At 45.3% G+C, this 20679-nt stretch overlaps 1 protein-coding gene across 2 annotated transcripts in view; it reads left to right on the top strand.

Moving 5' to 3' along the window:
* The first annotated feature begins 5528 nt into the window (after positions 1-5528).
* Positions 5529-20679, top strand: part of Slc17a5 (solute carrier family 17 member 5) — a 36813-nt gene continuing 21662 nt past the window's right edge. The window contains exons 1-4 of one of the 2 annotated variants that reach the window (XM_036193351.1): positions 5529-5741; positions 12234-12351; positions 15968-16164; positions 17627-17860. In XM_036193351.1, the coding sequence (XP_036049244.1) occupies positions 5682-5741; positions 12234-12351; positions 15968-16164; positions 17627-17860 (609 nt within the window). In that variant the 5' untranslated portion in view covers positions 5529-5681. The remainder of the gene's footprint in view (positions 5742-12233; positions 12352-15967; positions 16165-17626; positions 17861-20679) is intronic. The other variant, XM_036193352.1, reaches the window with a different exon arrangement.

Below are 20679 nucleotides of genomic sequence, written 5' to 3'. Positions count from 1 at the left end.
TGTTTTCATACCATTATGATTCACACATCGGTTTCCATGTACTTCATAAGCTCCCGTAAAAGGTAATGGCTCCAAATAATTATTATATCTAAGATTAAAGTTAGGGGCTTGCCATCATCGACCCTTGATGAGAAACTCTATTTGTCTCTGGATAATTCTTGTAGGAATGACTAATTCCTGTAACTGTTTCCTCGCAGCTGCTGTCAGCTGCGTGTGTGAATTGTCTATGAGTGCCTGTACCTTTACTTTTATTTTCTCTTTGTTAGAATCTTTGTCCTTCTGAATCATAAGGTTTTTTTAGTTCTAAATCATTTATGAATTCCCCCAAACTTTAGGGACCCTCTTGAACTGTTTGCCTAAAAGCTTGAATCATAGGTGAGGGTATCAAAGCCACTTTTGAGGAATCATTACTCTCTTTATGGGGCACATCAGGAACATTAAGAGTTAACTTCTTGGAATTAGTGCACAAGGAAACAGCAATAATTACAGCTGCAAAGAGAAGAAGGCAGAGTGCCAGCCAGCCTCTGTAAGCAGATCTGCGTGGTTCCGTGTAGCCTGGCACCTTGATTCCGGCAGATTGATAAGGGGCATAGACCCGAGGGCCTTGAGCCCCCCTTTCCCATGTAACTACCTCATCCAAGGCATTTGTCACGCAGGCGACACCGTCTTGGGCATGGCAGTATTGAAATGTGATTTTATTTGTATGTTAATAAAGTTGCCTTGAGGTCAGAGCAAGCCATAGCAGAAGCTGGGTGGTAGTGGTGCATGCCTTTAATCCCAGCACTTGGGAGGCAAAGCTAGGTAGATCTCTGTGTGTTCAAGGATACAGCCAGCATGGCAGACACACGCCTTGAATCTCAATACCAACCATAGAAGACCTGGAGGTCTGTACAGACAGGCAGTGACGAGGAGGTCATGTGGCTGGGTTTACAACCAATGAGAAAACAGAACAGAAAGTCTATAAAAAAGATAGGACACACAGGAGTAGGTCTCTTGCAGAGAGAAAGAACAGCAGAAGCAATGAAGGGTAAGGTTTTCCCGCTCTTGCTCTGACCTCGTGGTTTTTAACTCTGCAACTGGTTCTGTGTTTCTTATTTAACAAGACGGTTACATCTACACCCTGGTACCACAAGAAAGAAAGAAATAAACAACCACCTCTATACGAGGTAAGAATTTCCCAATTAATTTGGAAATCACTCAGGGATTCACACTCTGCTAATGGACACATGCTGTCATAAATATAGCAGAAAACTGTGCATTTTACCAACCTTACATTGTTTCTGTTTTAATCACTATCAAAGGACACCCGACATCCTGAAAGAAGCAGAACGTGGTGTCAGGTGTCAGGGTCCTCTAGAGGAACAGAACCGGTACAGTGAGTATGCAAAAGAGATTTGGTTTAAGTATGGTCTTCCCAGTTCCACAGTAACTGTCTTTACACTGGGGGAGCTAAGATCTGGTAGCTGCTCCATTCATGAGGCTGGACGACAATCCCAATTGATGCTGAAAGCCTGGAGGATTCCTGGAGAGCCACGCGTCTTCAGCACGCATTGGAAGCCCACAGCATTTGAGATCTTTCATCAGTAAGAAACGGTGGCAGCGGCAACAATGTAGATGAACTCACACACAGGCAAGAGGAACTCACCAGCAAGACACAAAGGCAAGCAGGCAAAATGCAAGAGCTTTTCCCCTTGGACCTCGTTATAACCATCCCACACTCAAAGGTGCTGCCCAGATTTAGGGTGGGTATTTCCACATCCATTAACTTCATCAAGAAAATCCTGAGGGGCTGGAGAGATGGCTCAGAGGTTAAGAGCATGGACTGCTCTTCCAGAGGTCCAGCACCCACATGGCGGTTCACAACTGTCGTAACTCCAGTTCCAGGGGACCCAACACCCTCCAACAGACATACAGGCAGGCAAAACATAAATGTTCATAAAATCAAAAGAAAAAAAATCCTTCACAGGTGTGCTCAGACCGTCTCAGTTTCAGATCCAGTCAAAGCTGATAGCCAAGACCACCCATCACATGTGGGAATGTATGTCCAGATTTGAAAACTCCTTCCTAAAAACACTATCTTGCCTCCTCTGGAATGCAATACTCATGTGTCCCTTGTGCTCACAAGTGCAGAAATGAAAATATGTCCCCTAACTTTCATAGCCATTAGGGAAATATCTTATATTTCCATTAGACAGTACAAAGGAATATCTCCTTCAAGGAACATGTCCCATATAAGCCTCCTGAAGGCAGAAAGTTTGCATGCCCCGCATACTCACCCCCACAGCAACCAGGACAGTGCCTGATACATAATAAGGGACTTCATAAATATTTGTTCTCTGCTTAGAGCTAGAAATGGAAACACATGAAGGTTTTGCTATTGAAGACCTACCCCATGTTCTAATAAACTGTCTTCAGTAACTCTCAAAGTGTGTTGTCGTGAACATCTGTACAACATAAGAGCACAGGACAAGGGAGAGATTGTGGAGTAGTTGTCAAATAAAAGGTGACATTTCAGCCAGATGGTGGTGGCGCATGCCTTTAATTCCAGCACTCGGGAGGCAGAGCCAGGCAGACCTCTGAGTTTGAAACAAGCATGATCTACAGAGCAAGTTCCAGGACAGCCAAGGCTACACAGAGAAACTTTGTCTCATAAAAAATAAATAAATAAATAAATAAATAAATAAATAAATAAATAGATAAATAAGTGACATTTCAGGGGCTGGAGAGATGGCTAAACAGTTAAGAGAACAGCATATTCTTACAGAGGACCCAGGTCTGGTTCCTAGCACCCACATGGCAACTGACAATCATCTGTAACTCCAATTCCAAGGGATCTGACACCCTCTACCTACTTCTGCAGCCACCAGAAACATATGTGATGCGCTTTTATACGTGCAGACAAAATATTCATACAAAATTTTTTTAAATGTATTTGTTCAAAGGTGACATTTTAGCTTCAAAGAGCAAACAGTAACTCAGTGTACACAAATGAAGCAAGCATCTGTATTATGCATAAGGCTGAATGCATAGAACCATGTATAAAGCAACAGAATATGGCAGGCATGGAGGAAGGGGAGCCTGGAAGCATCCCTGGGATTGGAAGGGCCTTGTGCTCTACACCAAAGGCTGATTTCATCCTCTATACAGAGGGCCTCCAAACAAATGCACTAAGTGAAGAGTGTATTGAGATGATCCCGGAGATTTTCTATAGACATTGTAAAAGGATTTGCCAGGTGGGTGTGTGTGTGCTCAAGGGGCCTGTCTCTACAACTGTGAGTTTGAAATTGCAACGTATAGAACCGTTGGTTGGTTGGTTCTATAAAACTGACAAGGTCAGCAAAAACAAAGCAAGTCTGAGACAGTAAAGGAGATTTCAGAGTGCCCGAGACAAGATTGCAGTCTGATAAGATAAAACCGTGGGTCATACATAAGGTTGCACAAGGGTGTAACCTAAATGGGCCTCTTGAAGGAGTCCTAGAAACTTCCCAGGTTGACAGCTGGGAAAGGAGGAAGGCCATACTTGAAGGACACACATGCTTAGGCCATAGGCCTGGTCCATTATTATTTTAACATTACTTAAAATATCTCTCTGTTAAAAGAACAATATATGGGCGGTGGTGGCACACGCCTTTAATCCCAACACTTGGGAGAAAGAGCCAGGTGGATCTCTGTGAGTTCGAGGCCAGCCTGGGCTACAGAGCGAGTTCCAGGAAAGGCACAAAGCTACAGAGAAACCTCTCAAAAAACAAAACAAAACAAAAAAGAACAATATAGATGACCTTCACAGCAACTTTTGTTAATTGTGAAGACATTGTTAACTCAGCTGGCAGGAGACTTTCACCCAGACTTGGGGGGAAGGGGCTCCCTCCCCATGTTCTCTCAAACTCTTTCTCTCCTCCCTCAAACTGTCTGTATCAACTTTGCAACTTTTCAGTAACCTGAACCTTTGCAGATTAAAAGTGTGCTTAAGGACACATGATGCTGCCCTAATGGGAAAGTTTTCAAGGTTATTGGAATCTGATTCCCTGACTTACCGAGAAGGACATTAGCAATCTTTTCTCAGAGAAACAGAATCAATAGAGAGAGAAGAGATGCAGCGGAGGACAAACCTATTGGCTCATACAAGTCAGAACCGGGAGGGCTCTTACTAATGAAATCTAATCCTTCTCCCCATCTTCCCAGGGATCCCAGATGAGAAAAGGGAAGCTGGTCTTTTTTTTTTCTAATCAAACTTTCAAATTCAAATTAAAAACCCACCCACATGGTGGACAAGCAAACTGACCCATCAAATTAGCCACACCAGAGTTACTGTCTGTCTGAACATACATTTTTGTTTGTTTGTTTGTTTTTTGATGAACATACATTTTAAAAGGATTTGCCGGATGTGTGTGTGTGCTCAAGGGGCCTGTCTCTACAACTGTCGGTTTGAAATCTACAACGTATGGTTGTTTTAACTTGAAAACTTGCCCAGCGTTCACTAGCCCAGGAGTTAGGGATGTCTTCAGAATTCCTCAGCCCTTCTAGACAGGAGACCTCACCTAGCTTACTGACTTGCAAACCTTTGCTGCCTGGAATTCTCCAAGGACATCTACCACATCTTATCTTTTCCATCTGTCTGAAGATACGGCCTGTATTGCTCAGAGGCCCAAGGGCCACAACAAGGCTGACTGGGGCGGTTGCCTAGTTCCTCTTTTCTAGAGTCAGCAGTAGGAAAAACTGTCTAAATTAGATTTACAGAGAAAAACCTCAATGCTTGAACATCATGTGGCCTGCCGCCGGCTGAGGATGTAGATCAACGGTACCAGCGCTGGTCTAACATGTTTCGAGCCCTGGGTTCAATCCGCAAGATTGAAAAAGCAGAGAAAGGGGCCTGGAGAGATGGCTCAGTGGTTAAGAGCACCAATTGCTCTTCCAGAGGACTCGGGGTTCAATTTCCAGCACCCACATGGCAGCTAACAACTGTCTATAACTCCAAAATCTGACACCCTCACTCAGACCTACATGCAGGCAAAATGCCAATGCACATAAAATAAAAATAAAAAATCTTTTTTAATCAGGCCCTGGGTTCGGTCCTCAGCTCTGGTTAAAAAAAAAAAAAAAAAGGCAGCTGCCTACATTAGGGTTCACCTGTGACATAGGCAGTTTCGTCGGACAGAACGTGTTTTTCTTTACTGCTTTTCCACCTCAAAATCCACCTGCTATCCTGAACAAAGACTGCTAATTGTCGATAACTCTACTACAGACATCTGGGGGTCAAATACTCCCTGTCCACTTCCCCAGCTTCCTATCTCTGCATGATGGAAGCCCCCTCCCCGCCTCCAGGTTGCCCCCGAGTCCCTCAAGGACCGGTGTACACCAGCTTTTGCTCCGGGAACAGAGACCTAGAGATACCCCACCGCCCATGGCGCACTGTGCAAGCGCCCAGCCCAGCCCAGCCACGCCCACCCCTGCTGCACCACGCCCACACCGGAGTTGCCCGGAGCTAAGATGGCACCTTAGGAACCAGCGGCCAGGGCTGGGCGGGGCCTGGGTGACGCACGGGGCGGGGCCAAGCCCTGCCTCGCCCGGCCAGAGCGGCCCGGGGGCTGTCCTCCCGAGAGCTCTGTTGGCCGAAGAACAACATCAGCACATCTGCTCTCCGGGCGTCATGAGGCCCCTGCTTCGGGGTCCGGCGATGAACGATGAGGAGGAGAACTCGGACAGCACCCCGCTCCTGCCGAGCGCCCGGCAGGCCGAAGCGGGTGAGCGGCTGGACCACCGAGGGGCTGCTAGTGGGAGCGTTCCGGGCGGCGGGTGGTTCCCTGCCGTGGGCGCCTCGAGGGAGTGGCTGCGGGCTGGGGGCACGGGTACAGCCCCCCGGAACCCGCCGGAGCCGCCTGCGCTGGCGGGGGCTGAAGCAGTTCGGGGTCCTGGGTATCCTACCAGTCAATGAGCAAAGGGCCAAAGTGCCGCTCGCTCCTCTCCAGTGACTGCCAGGTTTCCGCTTATGCCTGTCTGCAAGCATGTGATCAGGTAGCTCCTTGGGCAGGGAGGAGACACACAGACACACAGAGAGAAAAAGAATGGTTAACAGCTGTTGAGTGTGCGGAGGAGGACAGTTGCATAATCCCGCGAATATCTTGACTTTGTGCTGTAAGAGACTAAAAATATTGCAGACATTTCCATTTTTCCTCCTCTATCAGACTACAGTTTAAGAAACAGAACCTTCTCGAGATGGCTATCTGTAGTGCACTAAGATAATGTGCCAAAGGTACTTCATTGTGGCAGTGGTACTTCAGAAAGCGTCTTCCCTGACTGGGGATGAGGCTCAGTGGTAAGAGTCTTTGCCTGGCGAGGTTCTGGTCTCCATACCCACCATTCCCCAAAACCCAAGTATGTGTCTTCACTGGATTTTGCCACACTTTTGTAATGTAGCTTCTGAAGCTACTGAAAACTGAAAGACAAATGGGCTTGCACACATTCAAGGGTACAGGTGTGAGAAAGACTTGAACTGGAAATTTGCCTTTGTTGACCATGAACAGCCCTCCGTGGGTATATCTTTTGTTAACATTACCAAAGGATAGCCAGGCGGCGCACGCCTTTAATCCCAGCACTTGGGAGGCAGAACCAGGCGGATCTCTGTGAGTTTGAGGCCAGCCTGGTCTACTGAGGGAGATCCAGGACAGGCACCAAAACTACACAGAGAAACCTTGGGGGGGGGGGGGGGGCAACAAACCATTACCAAAGGGTCTTTCGTAACTGCTTTAACCATAAGCAGATAGGCACCCTTCCTGCTTGTGGGTGTAACTACCCTGCCATGACTACTTTCTGACTTTGTTCAGACACTTTTGTTGTTTTCTTGGTGATCTGTTTTGGTTTTGTTTTATTTTTGAATGGTGTGTTGCGGAGAGATGGCTCAGCAGTTAGAGCAGTGACTGCGCTTCCAGGGGACGTGGGTTCAGTTCCCAGCACCCACATGGAAACTTACAACTATCTGTAATTCCAGCTCCAGGGGATCCAGCACCTTACTGAGGCCTCCATAGGCCTCAGGCATGCATGTGGTACACAGACATACAGACAGACAAAATATATACATTTAAAAAAACTAAGAAAGAATGCTTTATTTAGGGGCTGAAGAGATGGCTCAGTGTTTAAGAGCACTGGCTGCTCTTCCAGAGGACCTGGGTTCAATTCCCAGCACCTACATGGCAGCTCACAACTGTCTGTAACTTCATTTCCAGGGGACCTGACACCCTCACACCAATGCACAATAAAAATTAATTTTTTTAAAGGAATGCTTTATTTTGTAAAGTTTATGGCAGCAGTGGATCGAACCTAGGACTTTTCATTTTTTGTTTGTTTGTTTCGTTGGCTGGCTGGTTGGTTTCTTTGAGACAGACTCACGTAGCCCAAGCTGGCCTCTAACTACTGTGTAGCTGAGGGTGACTTTGTACTCCTGATCCTCCTGCCTCCACCTCCTGAATACGTGCTCAGCAAGCACCCTACCCACTGAGTTACACTCCGGCCCCTTTTACTTACTTCTCAGGTTAGAATCAAAGTCTGGCCCTTTACCTTCTCGCCATCCATTGCTCTAGATCCCCTGTGCTTTGCTGTCACGTCCATCTTGGTGCCGACTGCTTCCTCTGCAGACACGCAGCACTTGAAGTTCCACGGGGCGGAGATTCCACCAGGCTTGCATGGGTGTCTACCTTCTCAGCAGTCAGTCCCATCTGTTCCGTTGGAAGCCTCATTCCCCCCCCCCCCCCCGTAACTTAATTCCGCACAAATGAAAAAGAGCCACAGTTCTCAACATAGGAGCTATATTTCCAGGACCCAGAGAAGGCAATGATAACAGTCGGGTTACTGAAATGACTCTGCATGGTGCTCTGAGTAGATCGCAGCTCATCTTCCGAATGTCTGTAACGCAAGCTCAATCCAGTAAGCATTCGGGAACATGAGCTGTTTGGTTAGGAAACCCAGCGCCCGCTCCCACTCAGTAGTATTCGTTCTGAGACACGGTCCACGCTAAGGCCTTAAGTTCTCCCCGTGCCTTTCTCCGTTCCCTTGCTCTGCACATCCTGTTGCTTTTGCTTGCGTGGCTGTACTTACGGCCACCCCGGCCCCTGACAGCTTCGGCTCATTGAGGAAGCCACAGTCAAATATCCCTCTTCCCAAAAGTCCTTCCCTGGCCTGTCTCCCAAGATGAGTGGGCCTCCTTTCTCCCTTATAGGTACGTAGCACTTTATTCTATTAGAAAGGCTTCCTCGGGCATGGAGGTGGGGATTAAGTGAGAGTGCCCCCCCCCCCTGATTTCCTAGGATGGAATCCCCACAGCTCAGCTGACCTGGATGGTTGTAGAGGGCCCTAGGGAAACCAGGAATGTTAAACACACAGGTTGTCTCTTCAACAGAAGAGATAACCTGTTTTCTGCCCAGAAGGCTGGGAGTGGATGTAGTTAATAGCCTGATGACCTGTGTCTGTAGGGCCAGGCCACATCTGACTCCCCCAGACTTTTACGACTCTTCCTCCTAACACCTTTATCTTGAGTATTTTTTTCTCAATCTATAGAACCCATCTTTATGGACTAGGTCACATGTACTTTGCAAAGAGTTTGGATACAGTGATACCTTAGGCTTTACCGCACTCATGGGATTGAGTTTATTGTCACCTGGAGACTATTTTCCAAAATTGTATTGTACTTAAATATGCCTAAAATAAACTCCCTGGGATTTGAACCAATACCTGCTATTGAGTCGTGGTGAGCCCGATTTCCTTCTTGCCTCACTTGTATCAATACTCTGCGGGCCCTGGTGTTTGCACAGATCCCCACCATTAGCTGATCCACATCAGCACCCAACGTGAGGGGCCTGACAATCAGAGAAGGTAAGAACATTTTTCTTTAAACTGAAACAGAAGAATTCACGACCTTAAGTGAGAGAGTAGAAATAATCATGGGTTCCAGTCTGTCCTCTGAAACAAAGAACTTTATACAATTATTGAGATATTTGTTAAGACCCAGAGGAGGGTGCTGGGTCATCCAGAGGACCTGGGTTCAATTCCCAGTACCCATGTGGCAGCTCACAGCTGACTGTAGCTCCAGGTCCAGGGGATCCACTACCTTCAAACAGACCACATGCATGCAAGCAAAACAACAATGCACAAAAAATAAAAATAAGTAAATCTGCCGGCGGTGGTGGCGCACACCGTTAATCCCAGCACTCGGGAGGCAGAGCCAGGCAGATCTCTGTGAGTTCCAGGCCAGCCTGGGCTACCAAGTGAGTTCCAGGAAAGGCACAAAGCTACACAGGGAAACCCTGTCTCGAACATCCCCCCCCCCCAAAAAAAAAAAAAAAAAAAAAAAAAATATATATATATATATATATATATATATATATATATAAAGACCCAGAGGAAAAATATTAAGAGCCAGAACTCGGCAACTCTCTACAAGGAACTGTAAAATTTAATCCTTGGTTTCCTGACCAAATACCTATTGATGTTAATACTGAAAGCTCATGGGAACTAAAGGAAGATTAAATCTCTGTCAATGATTTTGCAAGCTAGAATACAGTAGTAATATATTGATTGGATCCTCTCAGGAGGATTATTTAAGAGAAAGAGAGAAAAGAAAATTTTCTGCCGGGACACATCTTGGCAGGTCTTAGCAGGGTGGGCTTAATAGACTCCCTCAGGCTTCACCCACCTGGGTCTGTTAGGGGCTCACTCTCCTGAGCTATCTAACTGGATCTCAAAGCAGCTGCCCTGCTGCCCTTCCTGCCACCCTGATCTGACAGAGCTTGGAGCAGCTGAGTGCAGCACCCAAGTTCCAGGAATGGCTGAGAGGTGGGGGGTGCTCCGTTGGTGCAGCATGAGCTAGGTTTAGGCTGCCCCAAAGAGATTTGGTTTTGTTGTTCTTGAAGGCAGGGTCTCACTATGAAGCTCTGGCTGTTCTGGAACTCACTGTATAGTTAGCATCCAACTCAAGGATCTGCCTGCTTCTGCCTCCTGAGTGGCGGGATTAAATGTGTGCACCACCACCACCTGGCTTGAGATGGCCCTTCAAAAGGACAAGGAGCATATGTTTTAGATCCCACAAGCTCCACAAAAAAAGACTGTGCTCACCCTGGTTGTACAGCTCAACAGTGAACTTGCTGTAATTAATCAGCTTTCATTAGATGTCCGTCAGCCATCGACTGTTTTAACTGGCCCCATATGCAAACTAGTACATGAAGGACAGAAATGCACTGAGGATGGGCACCGGCCCAGCTTGAGGGAAAAGGAATGTTGCAGAAGGATTGTGGATGTAGAGAGAGTGCAATGGAAGATCGGAAACATTCGGAATGAAGTCCTCAAGGATGGAGTCCAGTAAAGAGAAAGAAGGATCCGATGGGACATGGGTAGCTCGGAGACAGAAATGGAAAAAAGGGGTAGTGTGCTCCTTCCCTGAGTTTCCTTGCTTTGAAAGTAACATGAGTAAACAAGTCCAGTCAATCCTATTGAAACATGACAGACCTACTGCACTGCTGGCTCCCCTGTCTCCCGAGAACACAAGCAGGCAACGCCGGCCTCGGAGGGAAGCCAGGAGCAGCTATGGCTGTCTCCAGTAGAAGGGAGGCTTGGTGCAGTGTCTGTTACTCTGAGACTGCAAGTGCTTTCCTTGCTGGTGGCCAACAAACTGCGAATCCATCCATGGTGCACTCACCGCCTTGGCAAAATAAGGGAATTTATCTCAGCCTTTACATCAAAAGCGGAGACGCGCACACACTCATAGGGTTTCTCTCTGTAGACCAGGCTGCCCTGGAACTCTCTGTAGTCCAGGCTGGCCTTGAACTCAAGAGATTTTCCCCCCCAGCCTCTGCCTCCCAGTGCTGGGAGTAAAAAGTCTGCACCACCACACCTCGCTCAAATGTTTGACGCATTGTGGTGTGGTTTTTGGTGAGTGATGGTTTGTTGGTTAGTTTTTTTAAGACAGGGTCTCTACCTAGCCAGGACTGTCCTGGAACTCACAGAGACTCACCTGTCCTGCCTCACATGCTGGGACTAAAGGCATGCACCACCCACCACACCTGGCTAGAGCCTTTCAGTCCCTGAGAACCCAGACCATCCAGGCTCCTTTGTATTTATGATTACTAAAATTTCATTTGTTTTTTTTAATTGTATTGTTGTACAACATTACAAAAAAATTAAAATAACAATGTAGACAGACTTGGAGTAGATTTAAGAAAGAAAACAGGAGTAAATTGTGAGGACCAGCCTCCAGCAGCTCAGGGTTTAAGGGGGAGCCTGCAGAGGCAGCGGACTATCACTCAACCTGACTTTTCTGAGGAACAAAACTTAATCTCAGGGGCCAGCAAGGGGAACTAAAAAAAAAAAAAAAAAAAAAAAAATCAAATCTTAAGTTCTGGTTTAAATCTTTTAAAGTTAAAGACCGTTGTTGAACTAAAAGTTTTGAGCTTGCTCTTGGTCTGATAAATGGTCAGACTCTGGCAAGGGCAGAAGTTAGAAGAGGCTCATGAGAGCCTGTCCTCTACGGGAGGCATTATTTTACATGGTATCCCAAGTTTCTGGCGCATAATTAGTAGTGAGTTTGTGTCGGCTTTACATCTGAAACTCCAGCTGTCTGGGTCTGGGGCCTTCTCTGCTCTCAGGTGTAGAGATCCACGCTGAAATGCACTAAAGGCGTGCACAGTGTGCTACAGGCGTGCACAGTGTGCTATGGGCGTGCATAGTGCTTCTCCCTAAATAGGAAGCCACAGAACACAGCCCCAGGTGAAGCACAAGGCACAGGGAGCTCCAGGGAAGAGCCAGTAAGCCACACGTGGGGCTTGACTCTGATACGTTTTCTTCCTGGGAGCCATTACAACTAAAAAGTGATAATAATCCTGCTTGTACTAACAAACACCTTAAAGAAGTTTGCAATTTATGGAACATTAATCATGTTACTAAAGGCCCTTACAAACGACAGGGTTAAGCTATTGTGGAATGGCACCATCAGATACATAATTGGCAAATTTTAACAATAAAAGGAGGTATACCCACCCAGATCCCTATGTACTATGCTACATTTAGTTAACTGTGCTAACTGAATTTCTTCACTTTAAAGGATAATGCTTTTTCTGCTGCTCCAAAGTATTTTGTCTTAAAGGGGGGCACAGCCTAAAGTATATGTTAAAAGAAAAAGTCTTGAAACAATCAATGATAAGGGTTCAATGTTCTTCTAGCATCAGGTCAGGGTTATGCTTATGTCTTTCCAGAAAATGAATGAAATCCAGGATGGCTCCCACTCTGATGCATCCAAACAGGACAGCATCCCGGAGACCACCAGACAAATGCATCATCTAAAGATAGATGACAGACCCATCAAGAGGAGGAGTAAGCCAGCCAATAACTTGGGGAGACATCAAGACTTTAACTCATCAGGCCCAGACTTTGGGGAAACAACAAGTTTATAGTTCTATTGACCCAAAAATGATGCTGTTATGTTGCCGACTGGATTGCATGTTAATTCTCGGCTTGTTAAGGCAGAATCCAAATGCCTTTTTGTTGGGGGATAAAAAAAGACACCTGTAGTAGGAGACAGCATGATATTGTTTGGTCATGCTAAGGATTGTTTGTAGACTTTTTTATTGCCAATCTCAGGAATGATTACTCATATCTGAAAGAGAGGTCTCAAAGATGGCCTGTATGATTAGTAAAACAATATTTACAGGAAAATATTAACAGAAATTAATCAAGAGATGGGTGATTTGAGAATCACAATTTTACAAAAACAGAACTACTATAAATTATTTGTTGCTTAAATACAATCTTGGTTATTAACAATTTCCTAGTGTGTGTTGCTTTAATATGTCAGATTTTTCTCATACTGTGGAGGGTCAAAGCAATGATTTGCATAGAGATTGGCAAAAAAAAAAAAAATCTCTCAACTAACTTTGAATGGACATCATGGTTAAGGTGGCTTTCCCCTTTCCTTGGTCCTCTGTTAGCTATTTTGTTTGTTTTTCAAGACAGAGTTTCTCTATGTGTAGCTCTGGCTGTCCTGGAACTCATTCTGTAGACCAGGCTGGCCTCGAACTCATAAAGATCCGCCTGCCTCTGCCTCCTGAGTGCTGGGATTAAAGGTGTGGGCCAACACTGCCTGGCCTCTGTTAGTTATTCTTAAAATTCTCTTTTTCTTCTTCATTTTTTTTTTTTTTTTTTTTTTTTTTTTGAGCTGAGGATTGAACCCAGGGCCTTGCACTTGCTAGGCAAGCACTCTATCACTGAGCTAAATCCCCAACCTTTTAAAATTCTCTTATGCTTGCCTATATTAATTAGACTTGTCTTAGAGGCAATGCGTTTAGCCATGACCTTTATTACAGCTCCTGTTTTTTTCTTTAAAAACTTAGCAGTGGAGCAATGTAGAGGGCTCGAGGTCTTTGTGCTCATAGATAAGCACTAGGGAAACCAGGGTTATTAAACACTCAGGCTTGTCTCTTCAAAGGGAGAGGTGTATAACCTGTTTTCTGCCCAGAAGTCTGGGATTGGGTGTAGTTAATAGCCTGGTGACCAGTAGGACCAGGCCACACCTGACTCCCCCAGGCTTTTATGTTTATCTGAGACTCTTCCTCCCGACGTAAATCTTGAGATTTGTTTCTCAGCCAGTAGGACCCATGCTTATGGGAGATGCCCCTTGTACTTTACAAATGGAAGCAGAGACACACACACCCGCCACGGACAGAACTGAAAACCTTGAGAATGAGAAGGTTGTTACTTCACTCATTCATCTAAGTAAACACACATGGCCGGAGCTGAGAGTCAAGCCTGGGTCTTTCCCTTGTTCTTTGTCACACCCACCCCACATTCCTGTGTTTACAAAGAGGTTTAGAGGCTGGTGTTTGTTTTGATGAGTGTTCTGTTCATTATGCAAGCATGATCTTGCTTTGAACTCAGTGTGGTGGGTAGCCAGTGGACCGACTCTGCCATGCAAGCTTGTTTTACCTTGGATCAATTTCAGAGTATTCAAATTCCTAGGCATGTGTTACTTTCTAAAAGTATTTCTGACTGAATAGATTTACAGTCACAGCAACTTTCATAAACCTTGCATCGATTTATTTTTATAATTTTTCTTTTTTTTTTTTTTTTTTTAAGACAGGGTTTCTCTGTGTAACTGCCTATGCTATCCTGGAACTCACTTTGTAGACTAAGCTGGCCTCAAACTTCAACTCACCTGTCTCTTACTTCAAAGTGCTAGGGTTAAAGGCATGTGCCATCACTGTCCAGCTTAGTATAACTTTTAAATTTCATAGTCATATGTTTTATTTTCTGATTATTGACAGTACCTTAGAAGTGTTAAGTTGCGCCGGGTGGTGGTGGCGGCGGCGCACGCCCTTAATCCCAGCACTTGGGAGGCAGAGGCAGGCAGATTTCTGTGAGTTCGAGGCCAGCCTGGTCTACAGAGTGAGAGCCAGGACAGGCTCCAAAACTACACAGAGAAACTGTTAGTTAATTGGCAACGCTCTTACCCTGTGAGGAAATGTCACAAAACATGACAGAATACACTAACAAGAGTTTTATTAAGATAGGAAAGAGAGAGACAGGCCTTCGGAAACACACGTGATCAAGAGAAAGTGGAGCCAGGGAATATGGCGCCAGCTTATAAAGGCTGGGCTGCGCCTGCATACACAGGCTCATGTGGCTACTCCACACATGCGTGTAGATCACATGGTTGCGCTGCGCGCTTTTACGCAACCATGCCAAGCCACGGGGTCCTGGTCACGCGAGACGTTTTGACCCAGAAATGGCTATTTTGAACTGGAAATAGCTAGGCAGTAGTGTCTAGGTCTGCCAAGCATGCCCAACCATGGGGGCATGTTGTGAATTCATATAAGAAACCCTGTCTCAAAAAAAAGGAACTATAAAAAAAATTGAGATGGAAAAGAGTGATTGTTGTGGAATAGAATATTTGTTTAAATATGTAAAGATGTGTTGCTTTTTACCTTGCCTGCCTACGGCATCTGATTGCCCTAATAAAAAGCTGAATGGCCAATAGCTAGGCAGAGGAGGGATAGGTAAGTCTGGTAAGCAGAGAGAAAAGGGAGCCAGCTTGCAGACAGACAGACAGGGGACAGGCAGTCAGACACAGAGGAAACAGGAAAGCAGGGTGGACAGTATGTAGATGACTTCAACGAGCCTGGGGGCAGCACATAGATTAATAAAAATGGGTTAAGTTAAAAGAAAAAAAAAACTAGCTAGAAACAAACCTAAGCTAAGGCCGAGCATTCATAATTAGTAATAAGTCTCCGTGTCATGATTTGGGGGCTGACAGGTCCAAGAAAGCGTGCTACAAGTAATAAAGGCTATTATAGTCCAAATCAAGCATTACCTAAGGAAAAACTAATAGCATACAATAAAAAAAGATAGGTGTAGCCGGGCGGTGGTGGCGCACACCTGTAATCCCAGCACTCGGGAGGCAGAGGCAAATGGATCTCTGTGAGTTCGAGGCCAGCCTGGTCTACAGAGCTTGTCCAGGACAGGCTCCAAAGCTACAGAGAAACCCTGTCTCAAAAAACAAAAACAAGACAAAAAAACATTTACTGCTCCTGCAGAGGGTCTGGGTTCTATTCCCATCCTCCACACGGCTGCTAACAACCGGTTCATAACTCCAGTTCCAGCAGATCTGATACCCTCATCTGGCCTCTGTGGGCACTGGGCACACATACAGTACACCAATATATACAGGCAAAATACACATACGTAAGATATAAAAATAAATAAATCTTTGGGGTGTGGTAGTGCACACCTTTAATCCCAGCACTCAGGAGGCAGGGGAGGTAGATCTCTGAGTTTGAGGCCAGCCTGGTCTCCAGAGAGAGGCCCAGAACAGCCAGAGCTACACAGAGAAACCTTGTATTGAAAAAAAATAATAAAATAAATAAATCTTTAATTTTTTTCCTTTCATTATTTAGAGATCACATGATTTAAAGTTTTCTCCCAACCTTCATTTCAGCTCCAGTATGCTGCTCTGCTCGTTACAACTTAGCGGTTCTGGCTTTCTTTGGTTTTTTCGTTCTTTATTCGTTACGTGTGAACCTGAGTGTTGCGTTGGTGGACATGGTAGATTCAAATACAACTCGGACCGATAATAGAACTTCCAAGGAGTGTCCAGAACATTCTGCACCCATAAAAGTTCACCACAATCACACGGTAAGTGCTATTTAAAAAAAAAAAAAAAAGATTAATACTGAAATACTTAGAAGTAAAAAATAATGAAAAATATGCCTTTATCAGAAAGAAACCAAAATATTTGTTTGTGTGTATTCTCCCCAAGTTAAGATCTCTTTCTGTTTTCTTGGGTGTTAGTTGAACAGTTAGTCAACTTACAGTTATAAGATGTATAGCTACCACATACATTGATCTGTTCAGAAAGTCCTTTTTTTTTTTTTTTTTTTTTTTTTTTGGTTTTTCGAGACAGGGTTTCTCTGTGTAGCTTTGGAGGCTGTCCTGGAACTCGATCTGTAGACCAGGCTGGCCTCGAACTCACAGAGATCCACCTGGCTCTGTCTCCCGAGTGCTGGGATTACAGGCATGTGCACACCGCCCGGCTTGGAAAGTCCTTTTTTCAACTTGAAGAAACTTTAATGGATAGCGGTTTGTTTGTTTGTTTGTTTGTTTGTTTGTTTGTTTGTTTTTTGAGACAGGGTCTCTCTACATAGCCTTGGCTGTACTGTGTAGATCGGACCTAATACAGAGCTACCTGTGCCTGTGTCTCCTGAGTGCTGACATTAAAGGCGTATGTCAGCACAGCCCACCTAAGCCTGGGGCTCTTTCTTGAATCTTCCCAGTCAGGGTTGTGACAGAGCCTCAGCATCCCCTCTTCCAGTTTAGTGTCGCAGAACAGCAAGCTTCTAGAAAAGTTCATGATGTTCAGTTCTTGCCCACTCGCTTCTGGAAACTGCATGTTGTCATGACCCACCTGCCTTCGAAAGCTTGCTCGTCTTAGTTAGGTTTCTGTTGCCGTGATAAACACCACGACAGAAAGCAGCCTGGGGAGGGAAGCATCTATTTCATCTTACAGCTTACAGTCTGTCATGAGGGGAAGTCGGTGCAGGAAGTCAAGGTAGGAAGCTGGAGGCAGGAACCAAAGCAGGGACCTTATAGGAATTCCCCCACAACCTACCTGTTCAGCTTGCTCTTTACAGCCCAGGACCACCTGTCCACAGTAGCCTAGGCCCTCCCACATCAATCATCAATCATGAAAATGCCACAGACTGGGCCTGGAGAGGTGGCTCAGAGGTTAAGAACACTGGCTATTCTTCCAGAGGTCCTGAGTTCAATTCCCAGCAACCACATGGTGGCTCACAACCATCTGTAATGAGATCTGGTGCCCTCTTCTGGTCTGCAGGATGAATACATAATAAATAAATAAATCTTTTAAAAAAAAATGCCACAGGCTTTCCTACAGGCCAGTCCGATGACAGCATTTTCTTCATTGAGGTTCCTTCTTCCCAGATGGCCCTAGCTTGTGTCAAGTTGACAAAAAAACCAAAAAAACAAAACAAAAACAAAAAAAACCCACCCCGAACAGCTTTCATGTTCTGCAGTCCAAAACAAGAGTTCAGAATTTCAAAGTCGAGAAGATTGTTTTTCCACTCTGCTTTTTCCACAGGGTAAGAAGTACCAGTGGGATGCAGAAACTCAAGGATGGATTCTTGGCTCTTTTTTTTACGGCTACATCATCACACAGATTCCTGGTGGGTACATGGCCAGCAGGATTGGAGGCAAGCTGCTGCTGGGCCTTGGCATCCTGGGCACTGCTGTCTTGACCCTGTTCACACCCATGGCTGCAGACTTGGGAGTGGTGGCCCTCATTGTGCTGAGAGCCCTGGAAGGGTTAGGAGAGGTAAGGACTTGGGTTCCTGTTCCACTTCTTATTCTCCTTTATCTCCTCCTCTGTCCTGTGTGCTTTTTGTTGTTGTTGTTGTTTTGTTTTTGTTTTTCGAGACAGGGTTTCTCTGTGTAGCTTTGCACCTTTCCTGGAACTCGCTTGGTAGACCAGGCTGGCCTTGAACTCACAGAGATCCACCTGGCTCTGCCTCTCGAGTGCTGGGATTAAAGGCGTGCGCCACTACTGCCTGCGTGCTTTTAAAGATTTGGGCTTTTTTGTTTTTTTGTTTTGTTTTGTTTTGTTTTGTTTTGTTTTGTTTGAGCTGAGGACCAAAACCAGGGTCTTGTGCTTGCTAGGCATTTTGTTTTGTTTTAAGGTTTATTTATTATGTAAACAGTATTCCCTGCAGGCCAGAAGAGGGCACCAGGTCTCATTATAGGTGGTTGTAAGCCACCACGTGGTTGCTGGGAATTGAACTTAGGACCTATGGAAGAGCAGTCAGTGTTAACCACTGAGCTATCTCTCCAGCCCTATTTTTATTGTATATGGATAAGTGTTTCATCTGCATGTACGTGTGTGCATGATGTGAGTGCAGGTGCCTGCAGGAGCCAGAAGAGGGCATCAGATCTCCTGAAACTGGATTGCAGTGGCTGCTAGCCACCGAGTGAGTGTTACAGTGCCCTTAAGCAGTGAGCCGTTTCCACCTGAGAGAACATTTTCTAAGGGAGACAGTAGTAGCTCATGCTTCAGAAGATAGGGAAATGAAGGCCGGGTGGTGGTGGCGGCACATGAGGCAGGCGGATCTCTGTGAGTTCGAGGCCAGCCTGGGCTACAGAGTGAGTTCCAGGACAGAATCCAAAGCTACAGAGAAACGCTGTATTGAAAAAAAAAAAAAAAAAAAAAAGAAGATAGGGAAATGGGTTTATTTCCCATCACAGTGGCTAAGGTGGCCCACACTTAACCATACACACATACATTTTGGCACTTTTAAAAAAAATCTACGGCGGGGGGGGGGGTGGGGATGGGGGGGGATTTAGCTCAGTGGTAGAGCGCTTGCCTAGCAAGTACAAGGTCCTGGGTTCAATCCTCAACTCAAAAAAAAAAAAAAAAAGACGTACGGTTTTTGATTATGTGGATGTCTCTGTGTCTGTGTGCACATGAGTGCAGTGCCTTTGGAGACCAGAAGGCATTGAATTCCTCGAACTGGAGTTACAAGCAGTTGTGAGCCACCATATGGATGGTGGAACTGAATCCAGTTCCTCTGGAAGGACAGCCAGTGCTCTTGACTCCTGAGTCATCTCTCTAGCCCCTGTTTTGGCACATTTTACAAAATTTTACTAAATTTGTTATTTATGGGAATTCCTCTTTATCATTCATTTTTTTTTCTGGTCTTCTAACTTAGAGACAAATAATTTATTATTTTATCTAACTATACAAATTTACTTCAAGGATTCTTCTAAACTTTTATGCTGTGAAAAATATTACTATTTGTTTTATGCCCTTCACCCTATTTAGTTTTTTGTTTTGTTTTTTTTCTTACTTGATTTTGTTTCAGTACTAGAGAGTCAAACCCAGGGCCTTGCACATGCTGCAAATATTATCTGCCACTGAGCTGACCCCACAACCCCACTCAGAAATCTGTTAATGTCTATCTTTCTTTTCCTCTCCATGCTTCTTTTGTATCTCTCCATCTTGAATAATGAATGCTCTCCAGGCTGGAGAGCTGCTCAGTGATTAAGAGCCTTAACTCAGGTACAAGGCGGCCTTTGGGTCTGCAGAGCTCACAGAGGCTGGGAGGTAGCCTCATCCAATAGTGCGCTGGAGAGGATGTTGGAGTGAAATCATTAGCCTTGGAACAGAAGTTCCATGGTCACAGTAAGGCATTTGGTAAATCCTAATCCTTAGTCCTCAGCTTCATCATTTTAATAGTTGACACTTAAGTACCTGCCCATCCTCAATCACAGGAATCATACACAGCTTATATGTAGTGAAATTGGCTGAAAGGCTTTGGAGATTTCCGGGCTCTAGTTTTACTTTATTTTTGGGTTTTTGAGACAGGGTCTCCCTATGTAGCTCTGTGCCTTTGGAACGCACTGTGTAGTTCAGGCTGGCCTGGAACTCACAGAGATCCACCTGCCTCTGCCTCCTGAGCTGGAATTAAAGGCATGCGCCACCACACCTGGCCCCAGGGTCTAATTTTAAGTGTTTTTGTTGGTTTGGTTTGGTTTGGTTTGGTTTGGTTTGGTTTTTTTCTCTAGACAGGTTTTTCTCTGTGTAACACTGGCTATCCTGGAACTCCTCACTCTGTAGACCAGGCTGGCCTGGAACTCACTGAAATCCTCCTGCCTCTGCCTCCTGAGTGCTGGGATCAAAGGCATGCGCTACCACCTCTGGCTTAAAGTTTTGTTAGTAGTTTGCATGTTCTTATCATCTACCTCCAAATAGCAGTCCTCACAGACCTCTATTAAACAATTCCTTCCTGGTTACAAAATAAATCCTATTAGCCTCTATCAGCCCCCAGGTTTGTTTGTTTTGTCTTCTTACCTAAGTAAAATGTATTTATTTGTAGTCTGTTGCTTCTGATCCAGTGACTGTGTCTCTTTGCTGAACTATTCTCCTGGTGAAGTGTGCTGTCTGTGGATGTTTAACATTGTAGTCTGTTGTCTCTACTGCTGTCACAGATGGCCCCCGGAGCCTTCCACAGAATTTCAGTGGTGTTTGTACTTAGATTCATCTTTCACCATTTTCTCCCACCCCCCCCCCCCCCCCACCCCCCGCCATTCTTTCTGTACATACCACACGCCTCATCCATAAAGCTAGGTCAGCAACTTTTA

Source organism: Onychomys torridus, chromosome 7 (genome assembly GCF_903995425.1).
Source record: "Onychomys torridus chromosome 7, mOncTor1.1, whole genome shotgun sequence".
Lineage (NCBI taxonomy): Eukaryota > Metazoa > Chordata > Mammalia > Rodentia > Cricetidae > Onychomys > Onychomys torridus.
Note: the sequence above shows the minus strand (reverse complement) of the source record. Positions and strands in the feature narration are given on the sequence as shown.